Source organism: Hyaloscypha bicolor (genome assembly GCF_002865645.1).
Source record: "Hyaloscypha bicolor E unplaced genomic scaffold K444scaffold_73, whole genome shotgun sequence".
Taxonomy (NCBI): domain Eukaryota; kingdom Fungi; phylum Ascomycota; class Leotiomycetes; order Helotiales; family Hyaloscyphaceae; genus Hyaloscypha; species Hyaloscypha bicolor.
In genome coordinates this window covers 1,280,328-1,295,910 of record NW_020194575.1, presented here as the reverse complement: position 1 = coordinate 1,295,910, position 15,583 = coordinate 1,280,328, and the positions used below count along the sequence as shown (strand labels likewise).

Sequence of the window (15,583 nt, the reverse complement as noted above, 5' to 3'; positions counted from 1 at the left end):
AACCTTAAATTAAATATAAAAAAATATAAAAAATATAATTTTAAGTATTATAATTATAAAAATAAAAGTATAAACGTTTTTAGTCTTATTAATTATAATATATATAGAGTTATATATAACCAAAAGACATGTAATAAACTTCGAATATTGCGGGTATTAATTAGGTAAATTAATAGCCCTTTAATATTATAATTAATAATAAAGGCTTAGAGAAAAGAGAAAGGAATAATAATATATAAGTATAGCGATTTTTATTAAAGTAAATAATATAACTTTGAGGGAAAAGGAGGCCTTAAGTACTAAAAGAGAAGTGGAATTCTAAATATTTTCTTTAAATATATAAATTAAAGAATAGCCTTACCTTTATTATATATAGTATAATGCTTTACTAAACTCCTTAACTATCCAGAATTAGAAAAGAGGGTACGTGGGCGGGGATTTGCTCGCTTATAATCGATTATTAATTAATTCAATCAATACCTTATGATTATGGCATTGATTGTAATCGATTACTAAAAACGCCAATCGTTGCCAAGCCTGCCGCCAGCACACCCCCTCGGGTGTCGGCGAAATCGGCCAAACGTGGACTCACCTGATGACAACGCCGTGCCAGAACCTTGTTCTTCGACAATACGACCACACCTATGCACAATCAAATTACCTTCTTCACTGTCAACTTTTCTTGTTACAGCATATGGATTTTGATTTTGACGCCTCACTCTCGACATTGTGTACCGCGCACATTTCACCCATACGCACTTCTTATCGGTCGCGCTTTAACTATGCGTCTTTTGCAAGTTAACGAGAACGGCGAGTTCAGCCTGACCAGGGATCTCACCAATAATATTCCGCGCTATGCAATACTTTCCCATACTTGGGGAGATGATGAAGAAGAAGTCACCTTTAAAGATCTAGAGAATGGCTCTGAGAAGACAAAATCTGGGTATAAAAAGATTCAGTTCTGTGGAGCGCAAGCCAGTCGCGATGGCCTGCGAAACTTCTGGGTGGATACCTGCTGCATTGATAAATCAAACAGCACTGAGCTTTCAGAAGCTATTAACTCCATGTTTCGTTGGTATAGCAATGCGGCCAAATGTTATGTATATCTGTCAGATGTTTCAGCAATTGGCCTTGATCCCATCGACGAGTCCTTACAGTTGTGGGAACCGGCTTTTCGGAACAGTCGATGGTTTACCCGTGGCTGGACCCTTCAAGAACTTATTGCTCCGCCATCTGTTGAGTTCTTTTGCTCACACGGTAGACGACTTGGTAATAAGAAAGAGTTGGAGCAACAGCTTCTTGAGATAACAGGGATTCCAGCTTCAGCTCTTCGAGGGACTCCCCTGTCTGAATTCACAGTCAATGAACGAATGTCCTGGGCATGCACTCGTACGACTCACCGTGAAGAAGATAAGGCTTATTCTTTGTTGGGCATTTTCGACATCTGCATGCCGCTCCTCTATGGCGAAGGTTTGGGAAAAGCAAATATTCGGATCCTCAAATTAATCGAAGAACTTCCCTATCCTATGCAGAGCGGTAAGCATACAACGTCATTTCATTAATCAGGAGGTCTTGCGAGTAGAGATTGGTAACGTGGTTGAAACACGCGAAGGGAGATGGAGTTAGCCAGATCAAGCATCTCACCTGAGTGCGTGAAACTAAACTAACACCGTAAAGATATAGTTGATAGCCTCCGCTTCCGCGGCATGTTCATGCGCGATGAGAGTATCGGAAAAGCCTATGAAGGGACGTTTGAATGGTTCCTCACCGACAAGCGAACAAGACAGCAAGGAAATGAACATCCTATGTTTAGTGAATGGCTCCGTGGCCCGGGGTCGCTCTTCTGGCTCAGTGGTGAAGCTGGATCCGGAAAATCAACGCTCATGAGACTTATCTTTCACCATCCGCAACTCCCCGAGCATCTGGAACATTGGGCTTCGTCTGCTCATTGTATAAAGGCAGGCTTCTTTTTCTTCGATCAAGGATCTTTTCAACTTCAAAGATCTCGGGAAGGCCTGCTTAGAAGCCTGATGTATCAAATCCTCAAGGAGAGAATTGATCATGTCACGAAAGTCTTTCCTCAAAAGTGGATGGACTACAAGTCCCAAGGAGCCTCTGTGGAGACCGATTGGACCTGGACCGAACTCAAACAAGGATTTAAGAGGCTTTTGACGCTCTTTGATAAAGACTTACGGCTTTTCTTGTGCATCGATGGGTTGGACGAGTACAAGAGGTTTTCAGAGTCAAGTAACGACTATGGTTCCTTTATCGACGAGGACGAATATACCATAATCCAGCACAAAGATGATGATTACCAGGAGATAGTAGAATTATTGTGTGACGCCGCCAGACAACCAGGTGTCAAAATTTGTGTCTCCAGCAGACCGCTCCTAATATTCAAAGACGCTTTTCTGCATTTCCGCTCCACCGAGTTACACAAAATATCAGCCAGGGACATTACTCTGTTTGTTGGAGACGCCCTAGGAGCAAATGATAGCCTTCGGCAGATGCAACATGGTAGTACAAATCTCCATTCAATCCTTGTGAAAGAGATTGTAGACATGGCAGTCGGAGTCCCCTTATGGGTTCGATTGGTGGTCAATAAAGTTCTAACCGGGGTTCGAAATGGAGATAATCCGCGAGAAATTATGGATAAGCTAAGGTCCTTGCCTCCCGAGTTATGTGGTGAGAACGGACTATTCATGCGGATGCTTCAAGAAATCTCTACCGATTATCGGCAGCAAGCAGCAGAGATATTCAATCTCGCCCAATACGCTCGGCTTCCTTTAACCCCATTGCTCCTTTCTTTTGCCGATGAAGATCCCTCTGTAGCCATTGGCTCGTGGACCGGCGAAACCATGACTGCGGAGGTTATTGAGTTTTGGCGGATTCGCGCCGCTTTGAGACTGGCAAGCAGATGCGTCGGCATTTTGGAAGTAGTCGATTCACCTTCTGGTTCACAATCAGTACGCCGGGGTTCTTCAGGCGAACGGCCGTCACCGACAATTCGATTCATACACAAAACTGCAAAGGACTGGCTTGCCAAACAATCGGTTTGGACAACGTTATTTCCGGACCGGTGTAGACAACACTCGCAACTCGATATCAATACTAAGCTTTTCATCATGTTTTGGAAGTTCATCAAAGCAGCTAGAGGAACCCCTGGCGAAATTGACGTAGTGGATGCCATCCTCGAAGCAATATATTTCGCTAACAGGGCTGAAAAATCGACAGGAGTTGCGTTGATTGATCTGCTTGACAAACTCGATAGGTCAATGACTGTCATCTGGAAAATTGACCCACACTACCAAAGAACCCGTGCCGATACTATGAATGATAGTCTTTCATGGCATTGGCTACTGGGAGAAAGCAAGCACACAGAACGTCAGATTTGCCTTGGCAAGATGATTTCATGTCCATCGCAGTCCAAGGCCACCTTTCACTCTATCTCGAGGCTAAGTTGAGTACTGGAGCATACAAGCTAGGAGACAAAAAGGGTAGACCTCTACTCTTCTATGCAGCCTTTCCCTGTGAAGGACAAGATCAGGCCAATCCAGCTACGACTGAACTCCTTCTCAAATACGGCTCGAATCTTAATGAAGTCTTCGACGGAAGAAGCTCCTGGCAGTTGCATTTGCAGTGGGCGTACAATTCAAAAGCCATCGAAAGAAATTTTGTGTGGTCAAAGTATCGGGATGGCATAAGGTGGGCCGAGAACACGAAACTTCTTGTCCAGTATGGCGCAAATCCCAATGTTTGGCTTTGGATTCGGGTTTCAAAGGGAACAATGGCTTACTCGCCATTATTCGTTGTAATCGATATTCTGAGGGGAAACCCCAAGATGAGGCGCGAAGTGACGCTACAGCTCAAGAAGAAGGGTGGATACCTCTGCTTGGGCGAAAGAGCGACCATTCGATCAATGTACCGACTGGATGAACCTGCTCAACGAGCACACGCCGAATCTGCCATGCGTAGACGGAACTGGGACGAAATTGACACCGAGGAGACTTACCCAAAGGTTTGGCGGCATATGGAGTTCAAAGACATGGACGAAATGATAACATATCAGCAAGACCTTGAAGATTTGATAGCAGAACTCGGGCCTGAAGGGAAAACAACACCTCAACCTACTGAAGCATAGAAAGGAGACTTGGTCATCCACATCCGCCTAGCCATCTCAGATTTCAATTTCTACTGCCTTGAAGACTCTATTCTTCAAAAAGAAAGCATCCTAGAGTTCATGCGAGACGGCGGCGCGGATGATATTCCACTTTGATGTCTATTGAATGAGAATGTTGGGGCGAATAAATATGGCATGTACAAGTCAGGGAGCGTCTACGGTGAAACTGTCCAGACGCGAATCTATTAGATGCAGGAAGGAGGTCGATATAGACGAGAAACAGAATTTGAATTTTCTCATCCCACGATCGAAAATTAAGACTCCGGCATAGTGTATGATTAGGTGGTCGTGGTGGCCCTGCCAAGTAGTCCATACAACTCATGGGTGCTTGAATGTGCCCGAGCAAGACGAACATTAAATTCCATTCGCGATAAGGTCTCCTACCGCGGTCACGGTAGGTCTAACCCCATGAATAAATCGTCCCTATTCATTGACTCTCAGTGATAGGGAAGTGGCTGGTCAACAGAAAATCCCCATCCCAAATTGTAGGAAAGAGATCAAGAAGCCACGGAAGAGAAGAAGCCATCAATGAGATCAGGGCATCTGGTATGGAGAAATATTGTTCAGTATTGAAATTTTAGCAATTCGCGTCCGTTCAGAGCTGCCCTCGAACTTACAGTACGAGTACGAAGTTTTGATAGATTACAGGAAACATGAAGGATTCTCAATTCTTGTCATATCGATCGCCATCCTCTTAGAGCACTGTGGAGAGTCGGCAGTATGCTTCCGGGACAAATATGTTGCTCGGATTGCCCAAAGTAAAATAAGAATGGCTCCTGTGAGTGCTGGATCTGATCAAGATTGCTTATAGATCCATTTCGCTATCGACTGTCCGCTGTCGACGTGCGAGCGATTTACCCGTTTTACGACTCCCCCCCTTCTGCCACGACTGCCTTGCAATGGCACATCCCTTTCCTCCTCTCACACGACGAGAGCACTTGCGATATGATACAAATATCAAACGTACATCCACACGGCCGTTAATATCACAAGATGAGATTACTGGGCTGTTGGAAGGCTTGGGCATGTTATTTGGGCTAGAGTAGTCTTGTAGCGCCCACGTGGGGTTGTACAAGGACGAAGCCTTGTCGGGGAAGGGATTGACCCCATGGCTATTGATTATAGAGTAGGAGGCTTTCTGGAGACACGGGTTGGTTGGTTTGGACCGGACGAGAAGTGTGTTTCTGGGCTTGTAATTGAATGAGAGGAGGTGGATCACGTGCAGCTCTCTAGCTTGCTATTTATAGTTCGCAAACGTACGATAGCTTGCCGGATTGCTTCCACGCCCCTGTAATTGTCCTTTTACTGTGTATATAGCTATCGAGTGCTCGGGGCGAGCACTTGGGAGAGTGGACATATGTGGTAGTGATCACGTGGATGGCTGTAGTGAGACCCAAGCAAAGCGGGATAAAAGCACGTCTCTAGACAGCTTCATTATCCTCTCTTTTTAGCCAATTACACCAGCTTTTGCTCCCTCCATTTTATATGGTTGTATCCCCTCTTCAATATATAATTAAAAAAGCCTAAAGATTAAATTAATGATTTAGTTTCTTTTAAATAAAAATCTAGTTATATATAGAAAAGAAATTAAAAAGCTTATAATTATTATATATTACTAAAAACTCTTTAATTATATTTATTAAAACAAAAACAACTAGCTTTATAAAACAAAAATATAGCTTAAATCCCGACACTAACTAGTGTTGTAAAGTTATGGTCTTCCCCCGACGCGGTTTTGATATTCGGGGGAAAACCCCCCCGTGTGTTGAAGCCAGTTTCGCCTACGGCTGTAACTTTACGAAGTGCAATGGATGGTCAGCTCACCTAATCCCTTTGTTTTCGTCATCCGTCGCTGTTACCTCTTTCGTGCAAAAACTCATCTTATTATAAGCGCCGAAGAGCTGTGCATCCAAGCACTGCCATTATTTCCTCGACAATTATCCGACCAAACCACCGATCCGTGCCAGTTTTGCGGCTTTACGTTGTAACTCCACTGATCCTTGTGACAATAGATCCGAATGCTGCGATATACCGTACCTCAAAGAAAGTCACGAAACGAGTGTCAGAGGCAGTGAAAATATGTATTGTGGCTCGTACTTCTTACACCGAGCTATCCCGAGGCACGCCGACAACAATACAGTGGTACAGTAATGACTGGAAATTAACTGTCGAACATGAACGACGAAGATAACCATGAAGTATAGATCGCTTCCCCCAACACTACAACCGGATACAAGGAACATTATGCTCAGCCATCTATCAGTTGATTACATCGGGACTTGAGATCCACACTTTGCGCAAAATGGAGTGGTGGTGCCGGACCCACACTGGCCACAATATCTCGTCGCCAGCTGCTTCTCAGTAGGAACCCCCGCTTGCGCAGCCGCAACACCGTACTCAGGTGCCGGCTGAATTGTATAGTCTCGCTGTGGCACACTATACACGTTTGCTACGGGTTGTGGTTTTTGAACAGTGCCAGCTTCAGCATTCGCCTGGGCGTTGACGTACACGACCGTTGATGGCGCGCGAGAACGACGGCGCTGAACGCACCAGACGATCAAGAGAACCCAGAACACGAACTTTAAGATGGCGCCGATGGCAATGCAGGCGATGCCTCCATTCCATTCACCAAGATCGCCGTAGCAGATGTAGTCGTAGTAGGAACAGGAGAGGCTGGCGCTCCAGGCGCCGAGGAGGCCGCCGCCGAGGACGAAGAAGAAGACGGAGGAACAGAAGACACCGACGACCCACCATTTGGACAACGGTGATCTGTCTGTGGCTGGTTGGGTGCCGGTAATGATCTGAGGACTCGAATTTTGGTATGCCATTTTGGCGGTAGTAGCGATGCGATATGTGAGTAGATCTTGTTGATAAGGGAGATCAAAGTCGTAGGACAGTGGTGAAGGAGATTCTTAAGCAATATAAGGCTGAATTGTTCGGATGAGGAGCTCGCCTAGAGGATCTTAAAAAAACACGACGTGTGAAGGAGAGAAGTGGGAGGAGCGCAACTTATCAAACTGTCCCTGGGGCTCATCTCCGGTACCAGGCACCTCGATCCTTCGTGCCGTCAATCTAAACGACTTTGTCAAGAAGATCTATTCTTAGTGGCCACAATGCGACACGATATCCAAACGCCAACACATTCCAATACGCCAAAAAAACGCCATTAAACGCCAAAAGGGGATTTGCCGCAAGGGGGACCAATGATATGCCAGAAGCTTCGCGAAACGTTGGTGGTCACCACACCTCTGCAGGTCACTAGACTGGCTGTCACAGTTTCTACCATGTCACATCTGATGCAGGCAGTCGGGGCTCAACAACAAAGCCAAAATAATGTAGGGGACAGAGGAATTCCAGGCGAGCATGGGCCACAAAGTAAATACGAACGCCCTTCCACACCCAGCCCTTGCGAGCCTTGTTACATTTTCTCGGCCTGACAGGCTGTAACGAGTAGGGTCAAATTCGAATATCTCAGAAGATCATGAGGAATAGATGGTAAGTTTAGACGTCTCTCGCCAGGTTCATTTAAAAACGAATTTAAAGTTTTTAAGACGGATTTGAAGCCCTCAAAGACCTCAATGCTTTCTTGCCCATGCCAAGAAGTCTCAGCCGCAAATGGGCGGAGCCTGCAGCTCGAGGAACTATCATGGGCGGGGAAGGCCCATGGGAATCGCTATTTAGAGGCTGTGCGGCCAGATGCCGCCCCTCGCGATGCCCCTGTACCTGCCCTGCAATCTGGCGTTCGGTCAGGGGCGGTAAAAATTCTAATGCCCTTTTACCACCCCTTTTACAGCTTGTTTTAGGGCATAGGCACCTAATTTGTTTTTCTTTACTTCGTAGGCCTATAGACACACTCACGTGCGACGGAATTAAAATGCAGTTAAGTTGTTTTAATAATAAGGAATATAAAAAGCAATATTATTATGAAGTAAGGAAGAGATCAATAGTATATATTAGCCCTCTGTCTCTAGATCACGTGTCTCTAATAAATGCCCTTTCAATGACCAATCGATATCTCATTCCTTCGCAGAAGTTACGTTAGGTTTTCGGCCACCATAGTGGAGTTCTCAAGGGGAATCTAAAGACCAATCCTTTGTGTGGAATTTGTTCCCATGATGTCCAAATTAATATGCACTTTGGAGGCGTAAAAGCTGTTGAATCAGCGATCAGCAGGTTGATTTTTGTGGTGGGCATCGCTGCGGAACTGGCCGCACGGGGAAAGCCGCTCCATACGCCACATAAGCTCAGCTCGAGGTTGCCGCAGGCCTACAAGCGATCTTGGGCCTATTTGGAGACAGCTCCACCCAGACTTAAAAACTCACACTTGAGAAAGCTTGTAACGGTTGCTGGATGGATCAAAACGACCATAATAATATCAAAACACGTTATTCCGGGATCAAGAAGAGCCTTTGCGAACATTGATCGATCGGCGTAACGGGCATCATTTTGATTGGATCGAGCATCCCACAGGGGGAGCGCCTTCGCATAAATTTACTTGGGCTGGACAAGCCACACGGATCCTGCTACTCTCCCCCCTAGGAAATAAAAGTAAAAAGGAGGCTCTTCGCACAGACGTTCGACCATACAAAACCCCCTGGTGAAAAGGCCCACTTTTTACATTTAATTAGGGGGAGAGCACCACCCTACGAAGCTCGCCCCCCCCTCGGCCACCTCAAAAAGTGGAATGGTTAACAGGGGATCACTGAAGTGGCTGGAAATTTGGTGACCGAACCCTAGGGTTTAGCGATCATAGCCTGGAGATTGACTTTCATCATTTTTTGCCTTGGCGTTGTTAATGTGTTGTTGTGCAAGGCTTTTTTTGTTTTTCCAGGGCCATGCGTGCAGAGCTGAGATGTTTGGGAAGGGGTGTCTCACTTTCAGCCAGACTCGGCCTCCAGACACTGCCCGAAAATTATCCCCTCGCCTGGTGAAACATAGCCACGCTAGCGGCTGCACGCGAATATCCCTTGTTTGGTTAGAATAATAGTCCCCTCTAATTAGGCTATCCGCATTTATGTGGCTGCTAGCGCTAGCAAATGTCTCAGCCAACGAAGGGATGGAAATTTACAATAAAAAGAATTTGTGTATTTTATTTATAAAAAAAATCGATTTTTATAATTATTTATAATTTATTTTATATATTTATAAATTTAATATTTAATATTTAATACATGAGACTATAAGAATCTTGAATAAAAATAAAAATATATAATTATTTTTTAATATACTTATATTTATATTCTTAACTTAATTATATAATATCTTTATTTTATATATAACTCTAATATACTAATAATTATTCCGCTTCTTTTTCTTCTTATACTCGGCTTGTAATAACTTAATATCTCCTTGTAGTACAGGCTATTAATCTATACTCTCTAGAATATAGGACCAAGATTGAGTTATAAGCAAATACAGGAAGATTTTCCTTTATTGCCAGATCTAGTTTTATATAAGCTAGCGGTATAGCGCCTCTATAAGAGCTCAAACTTCTACTTAACAAGACTTATAATCAGGATATTAACTCTAATTCTTTCTCTCTCGCTCGATCTGCTATATACTTGGGGGAGATATATCTAGAGGAACGGCAAGGGAAATCGAAATAGATACTATAGCCTTTCCGACTCTCTTAACTCACTCTCGGTGTAACGGCGGGATCGAGGCAATGGCCAGGGCTCAAAGATCCAAGAATCTCATATATTGAAAATATTAAGCTAAAGAGAAGAAGGAGGGGATAAAAGGAGGGAAGTACTACCGTATTATCTGGCGTATATGACCCCCCCTTCGTTCAGGACCAACCCCTAATAGAAGACCATTTCCAGAGCAATTCCTCAAGCAATAGCTTAGTAATAGAAGACCATGGTCTTATATTACTAAAGTATTGCTTAATTGGCTAGTTTGAGGTAATTCAAGTAATCTCCTAGCAGATTTCTCAGCTAATTCTCAATATATATAATTTGTAGTACGTAATATCAAGAGCAATTGGTGGTGCAGGTGGGAGTTTAAGAGGGAGAATGAGAGAAGAATAAAGGGATGAGGAATTAGAGGGGTAAGCACAACACTATACACTAAGCGGTTTTTAGTGGGATCGACGTATTACTAGACCCTCTCAGGCTTAAGACCATTCCCTGACGAATTATTCAGATGTGGAACGGGCTATAAGACCATGGTCATATACACCAGATAATACGGTAGTTAAAACTACTGAAACGCCGGCTAGCTAGAGGAAACTAGTCATGTGACAGCCACCCCCCTCTGGCCCCAGCCAGCGCCGTTATACTCGGACTAGCTATATAGTAGAGAAATTCTTTTACAGATATAGGCCCGAGGACTCGGTATTTCCATGGATGTAAAGAGAAATATAGGATATTAAGAGGATAAGGGGGGGGGTCAGGCTTAGATATTTGGGTTATGGGAGAACTTGAATAAAAGAACAAAAGTTCTAGTAGCTACCCTAACTGGCTATAAGAGGTTTTATATAGTTATAAGGCAATTTGGTTATATATAGAGAGTAGCTATAGGCCCCTGTCTATATCTGGCTATAGTAAGAAATGCTTTCTAAGGCAAGGGTACTATAATACCGTGGGATTAGAGACCCGGGACTATTTAGGAGGGAGTCTTTTCACCCCTTGTAGTTTTTGGCTTTATTCTAAATAGGACTTTGAGTTCTGAGGAACGCTCCTTGGCTTAGCACGTCCTCATACCCTTTTGGAGGTCTCTCGGACGTAAATAAATGTCAATCAATTAATTAATCAATCCTCTTTATACTCACATGTTGAGTCTTTTAACTTAGACAACGAACTGTGGCTTTACTAAGGCTGGCCCCAGAACGGGAAAGGTTGTGGCGTCGTGACAGTGTAATCGAGGTCTACAAGTTAAAGTTAACGATAGAAGAGCAGGACGTGGTCAATTGGAAGAGACTGAGATGTTCCCTGAATATGCGAGGATCTACAAGGAACAATCCCTAAACACGAGTAGAAAGGCCCTTCCCAAAGCCCTCGTCTGCGAATATATTTCAGCAGAGGAGGTTCTCGGACCGGAGAGCACGTGCTAGCGCCAGATTACTTTGAGGATGTCTATGCCATGGGCAAGATTCTCTGATTCATATACTTATGGTAGAGCTCCACTGCTGGAGCAAGGCCCGCTTACTTCTGATTTATGCTACAAGACTTCAAAGACTGTAGCAAACAATGAGGTTCAAATCTTTCGTATCACAATTAAATTAAATTTCAATACGAGGATCCGTCATCTCAAAAAGTAGCAAGGAGCGAAATCGCTTAAAAAACGTTGAACTTTTGAAGTGCTTTTGCCGGCCCCAGAGCCGACTCAATCGAAAATGGTAGGCCTGAAATTAGAGTGGATGGAGCGTTCCAATAATCAATGGAGATACCCATCCAGTCACTTCTGATAGAATAGTGGTTCTTGTAGCTCTATTTCATTGAGGCATGGCAAAACTTGCAGACAAATAGTACCTCTTTAGCCACTATGCTGTGCATGGAAGTTTATCTCCGTTCGACCCCGTGGTATACAAGAGAGGCACTGCCCTGCATGACAAGACGAACGACTTTGCTAGGTTGGTGGAACTGCAGAGGGCTGGACAATGCAAGAAAAGAGTCCCGAAGTATATATGCTTTAGCCTGAGGTGGTTCAGCAACTCGAATCTCGAGAAATATCTAGCTCATTTCAAAGGCGACATGGCCACTGAGCATGGGGAAGAGCGGAAATTATGAGCAAAAACAATAGATTGCAGCTGTTACGGAATAGCATCAGCACCAAATAGCTGATACTAAGACCGAAATGAACTCCAAATCCCGTGAAATCAAACCTTGTCTTAAGTTCTTAAACTTGAATAAGCTCAATGTTGGGGCGATGTAGCGCTTTTATTTTCGCTAACTCCCCGGATTCTTTCGGTCATCGTACAGTAACGCATACAAATTTCTATGTGCCGCGATGAAATGCGAATATTAGACGAAGACCTAAGAAGGGGGGCATTGGAACCAGTGAAAATCGCAAATTTGGGAGGTGCGCTGGAAGGTATTTGTAGCAACGGGTGAAAATGCTGCAGCACCTCGCTTCTCCGAGATCCAGGGTCACACTATCACACCTTGCGACGCTCAACTGGAAATCTAGCCACCTCAAAGTCAAGATTGTGGATATAAAAATATAGAAGATAATTGGAACCTAAGACCTAAATTTCCTGCTGATCCCGTTGAGCGCAAACAATACAAGATTCATCCCAAAAGACAACTGCTGATGAATTATACCATCAAAAGATAAGCAACAACGCCCTCATTTTAGGGGGAAGGAAATAGAAGGAAAATGCATTCCTGGCCATCGAGTAGAACCGTCGACTCTGCAGGAGCGGGCCCAGGCCCATACGTCGGCCCATAAAAGCTATCCGGGAATGTCGCATCTCCAAAGAACAGCACGCATTGATACGGATCAAAGACACCGACAGTGTAAGCATCTGTACAAAACAGTTGCTCTTGTGGCGGGCCCCCGGTGGTACTGCAGGAATAACAGGGCTCTAGCGCCATGTCCGCCCCCTGAAAATCTGGATATGCGTTTCCAGTTTTGTTGGCCGTAACGCACAGGCCGGAGTCAACCTGGTAGAGGTAGCCGAATGATGCGCAGCCGATGGTGGGCGGGGCGATGTTAGTTGATACTTGGTAGAAGGCGAATTGGTCTGTAGCACTCGCAGATGGGTTGTAAGTCGCGTAGGCCAGAGCGCCGACGTTGCTGTTAATAAATCCAAATGAGTAGACTATGCCCGAGGAGTTGTAGACCGCAGGGGCTGGGATGCTGGCTAGTGTTGTGTCGCCAAGGCCGGGTGTGAATGTGCAAGCACCCGATGCAGAGGGAACAGCGGTAGAAGACACAGATGTACTTGATGAAGGGATTGAGACTGTCGAGCTTGGTTGAGTACAAAGTCCTAAGTCAGGTTGACAACCCGTTCCGCAGAAGCTTGAGTCAGATCCACAGAAAAAGAATTCGGAGCAGCCTATTTCCAAAATTAGCTCTGATTAAGAGAATAAAGTTTTGAGTCGAGAGGCGCTGGATGGCAATGCCCGGGGAGCAAGGAAAGGGTTACACGAGTGAAGGACTTACAGTTTCCAAACACACTGCCTAGGCAAGTCACATTGTTACCACAACTACCATCATTTGATATGTTTGTGCAGAATCCGAAGCCAATTTGACAACCAGTACCACAATGATTCGCATCGTGGCCACATGTATTATCAGATCCGCAGCAGTTGCCGAAGCCACTGTCTTGGCAAGAGAGATCCACGCCTGCACCACACATTGCTCCCGTTGAGCTCGGTGTTGGCGGCATTGTGGTTGTGACTGACGAAGTCGAGATTGACGAAGATCCTTGACTGGAAGTAGACGAAATAGACAATGATACTGTTCCAGAGGACGGGGTGAAGAGCATCGTAGATGAAGTTGAAGTGGGAATTGATAAAGAGGAGCTCGAAATGGATGCAGCTGTTGACTTCGAAATAGAAGACACTGCGGCTGATGGTGCCGTAGGTGAGGTTGAACGGATGCTTGATGTCCCTGTGTTTGAAGTCAGAATATGAGCAGATACAGATGTAAACATCAAAATAGAGTTAGATTTCCCGGAAGAGCGTGTGGTTGTCTGGGTCGAAGTGAAAGCGGCGGAGCTTCCTCGTGGCGAACTAGATCGAGGTACTGGACTGGATATTGAAAGCACAGAGCTCAGAGCTGATTTAGTATGCGAGACAGTATTCTTGGAGCCAATTGAAGGGGCGACTAAGATTGTTGTTACGGTGGCAGATGGAAGAGTAGAAACGAAAGGTGTGACAGAGCTTGGTGTAGACATCATGGATAAGGCAATATTGACGACTGATGTGAATTGAGTTGGAGATGTCGACACCAGGGAAGAAAATGAAGCACTTGGGGTATTATGCAGGGACTGGAAGTTGAAATCGAAGCGCGGGTGCTGGAAGAGGGTCTGCGAGAGAATGAAATTTAGTAACCTTACCGTATGAAAACCCTGTGAGCTCCGAGCTGGACTTTACTCGAGAATATGTGCATGGACAGTCTGTGTAATATTAGCTTGGGGGCGAGAGGTCAGGTTGACCAATGTCACTTCCCTGTAATCGTAATTGTCGTAGCTTCGGTGACTGTATATGTGCGAGTACCATAAGTGAAAATTGTCGGCGATGGGCACACTGTAGTGTAGATATCTGTTGTGAAGGTTGTATACTCAACGGCCTCCATAGCCGGGGTCGAAGGTGGAGGGTTCATCGTTTGCGAAGCGGTGATAGTAGTATGGATACACGTTGGATTAGGAATAGTAGTCGTATAACCTTCGATGATCACAACAGTGCTGGAGGCGAAGCAGGTGTTGATATATATCGGCCGTTCAACCACCGTCCAAACCACGCAGAGGCTTTCCATTGGCAGCGGCATGGAGCCAAGCAGTGAGTTCATGCCCCATACGAGGGAAGGAAGTCCCAGAAACACAAGATTCATAATTGCCATGGTGTAAGATTGAGTCTACAATTCTACAAGATGACTCGAAAACAAGAGAAACGAAGTCACCTTTAACCATCTGTTACGCGTCGCGTGCTGAATACCGTCACGTCCTCAGGAATGTAGATCTCCCCGGGCTTGCAAAAATTTCCCCCTCGGAACACTTCGCTTGCTTCCCAACCTCGCTGAAGCCACACCAAATCACCTAAATAGCAATCACTATCATAACAAAAATTATCTAAGCAAATACAATTAAAGGCGACATTGTGAAGTGTTCCCATGTGAGGGTACACAATACACGAGAATAACAACGACTACCTACCTTAGGGGTAGAGGAAACCTGACAACCAAGAGACACAAATATGAGTGCCAAGCAGCAACGGAATAATTGAGGTTCTCTACTGCCGATCGTTCATTCCGTTGTGATTTCGCTTGTTTCTTCATCAAATAATGAGATTATTAGTGGCGCTCCCAGCCATGCTTATGATCGCGGATGTGCTCAACTAGAGCAACTGAATCTGGACCCTAGCAAGACATTTCTCGTCATTGGGCTCACTTATATCCTTAGTCTCTCTTTCTGTTCCAATAAATATCAAAAATTGAAATCAGTGCTCTTCGTCGGCTCCACCAGGCTCTCGCCATAAAAATTGGTATGAAATTGTCAGTTGCCATATACGTGATTCTCCCCTTTTTGAATTAGCTCAGCGACAGAGGCATATAAACCACCCGCTGAACCGTACTTCTTGTACTTTAGACATCTCAATCTACATCAACTTTACCCTCATATTTTGAAGCCCAATTACATGCCAAATACTGCCTTGTTCATGCAATTGTCAGAAGTCCCTTTTCTTCCAGTTAAACCTGAACCTTGCATCCTCTCCGTCCAAATCTCTCTCCTTTCTG

At 44.8% G+C, this 15,583-nt stretch overlaps 5 protein-coding genes across 5 annotated transcripts; 2 read left to right on the top strand and 3 right to left on the bottom strand.

The window, feature by feature from the left end:
* Positions 1–782: 782 nt before the first annotated feature.
* On the top strand, positions 783–1,562 carry K444DRAFT_529438 (HET-domain-containing protein; the record flags this gene model as incomplete). Its single annotated transcript, XM_024874809.1, has 1 exon — positions 783–1,562. The coding sequence occupies one exon, from the start codon at positions 783–785 to the stop codon at positions 1,560–1,562; it is 780 nt and encodes a 259-aa protein (XP_024736931.1).
* On the top strand, positions 1,527–4,141 carry K444DRAFT_629870 (uncharacterized protein; the record flags this gene model as incomplete). The annotated part of the gene is made up of 3 exons (XM_024883118.1): positions 1,527–1,536; positions 1,678–3,384; positions 3,426–4,141. The coding sequence occupies 3 exons, from the start codon at positions 1,527–1,529 to the stop codon at positions 4,139–4,141; spliced, it is 2,433 nt and encodes an 810-aa protein (XP_024736930.1).
* A 1,888-nt stretch (positions 4,142–6,029) lies between these two features.
* Positions 6,030–7,265, bottom strand: K444DRAFT_613054 (uncharacterized protein). The gene has a single exon (XM_024880265.1). The coding sequence runs from the start codon at positions 7,006–7,008 to the stop codon at positions 6,448–6,450; it is 561 nt and encodes a 186-aa protein (XP_024736929.1). The 5' UTR covers positions 7,009–7,265; the 3' UTR covers positions 6,030–6,447.
* A 5,209-nt stretch (positions 7,266–12,474) lies between these two features.
* K444DRAFT_629868 (carbohydrate-binding module family 18 protein) lies at positions 12,475–13,514 on the bottom strand (the record flags this gene model as incomplete). The annotated part of the gene is made up of 2 exons (XM_024883117.1): positions 12,475–13,181; positions 13,289–13,514. The coding sequence occupies 2 exons, from the start codon at positions 13,512–13,514 to the stop codon at positions 12,475–12,477; spliced, it is 933 nt and encodes a 310-aa protein (XP_024736928.1).
* A 776-nt stretch (positions 13,515–14,290) lies between these two features.
* Positions 14,291–14,689, bottom strand: K444DRAFT_629867 (uncharacterized protein; the record flags this gene model as incomplete). The annotated part of the gene is made up of 1 exon (XM_024883116.1): positions 14,291–14,689. One exon carries the CDS (start codon positions 14,687–14,689, stop codon positions 14,291–14,293), a length of 399 nt encoding a protein of 132 aa, XP_024736927.1.
* Between the last annotated feature and the right edge of the window lie 894 nt (positions 14,690–15,583).

Coding starts and splice junctions, on each gene's coding strand:
- K444DRAFT_613054 (XM_024880265.1), bottom strand. CDS start 7,008: ATGGCATACCAAAATTCGAGTCCTCAGATCATTACCGGCACCCAACCA.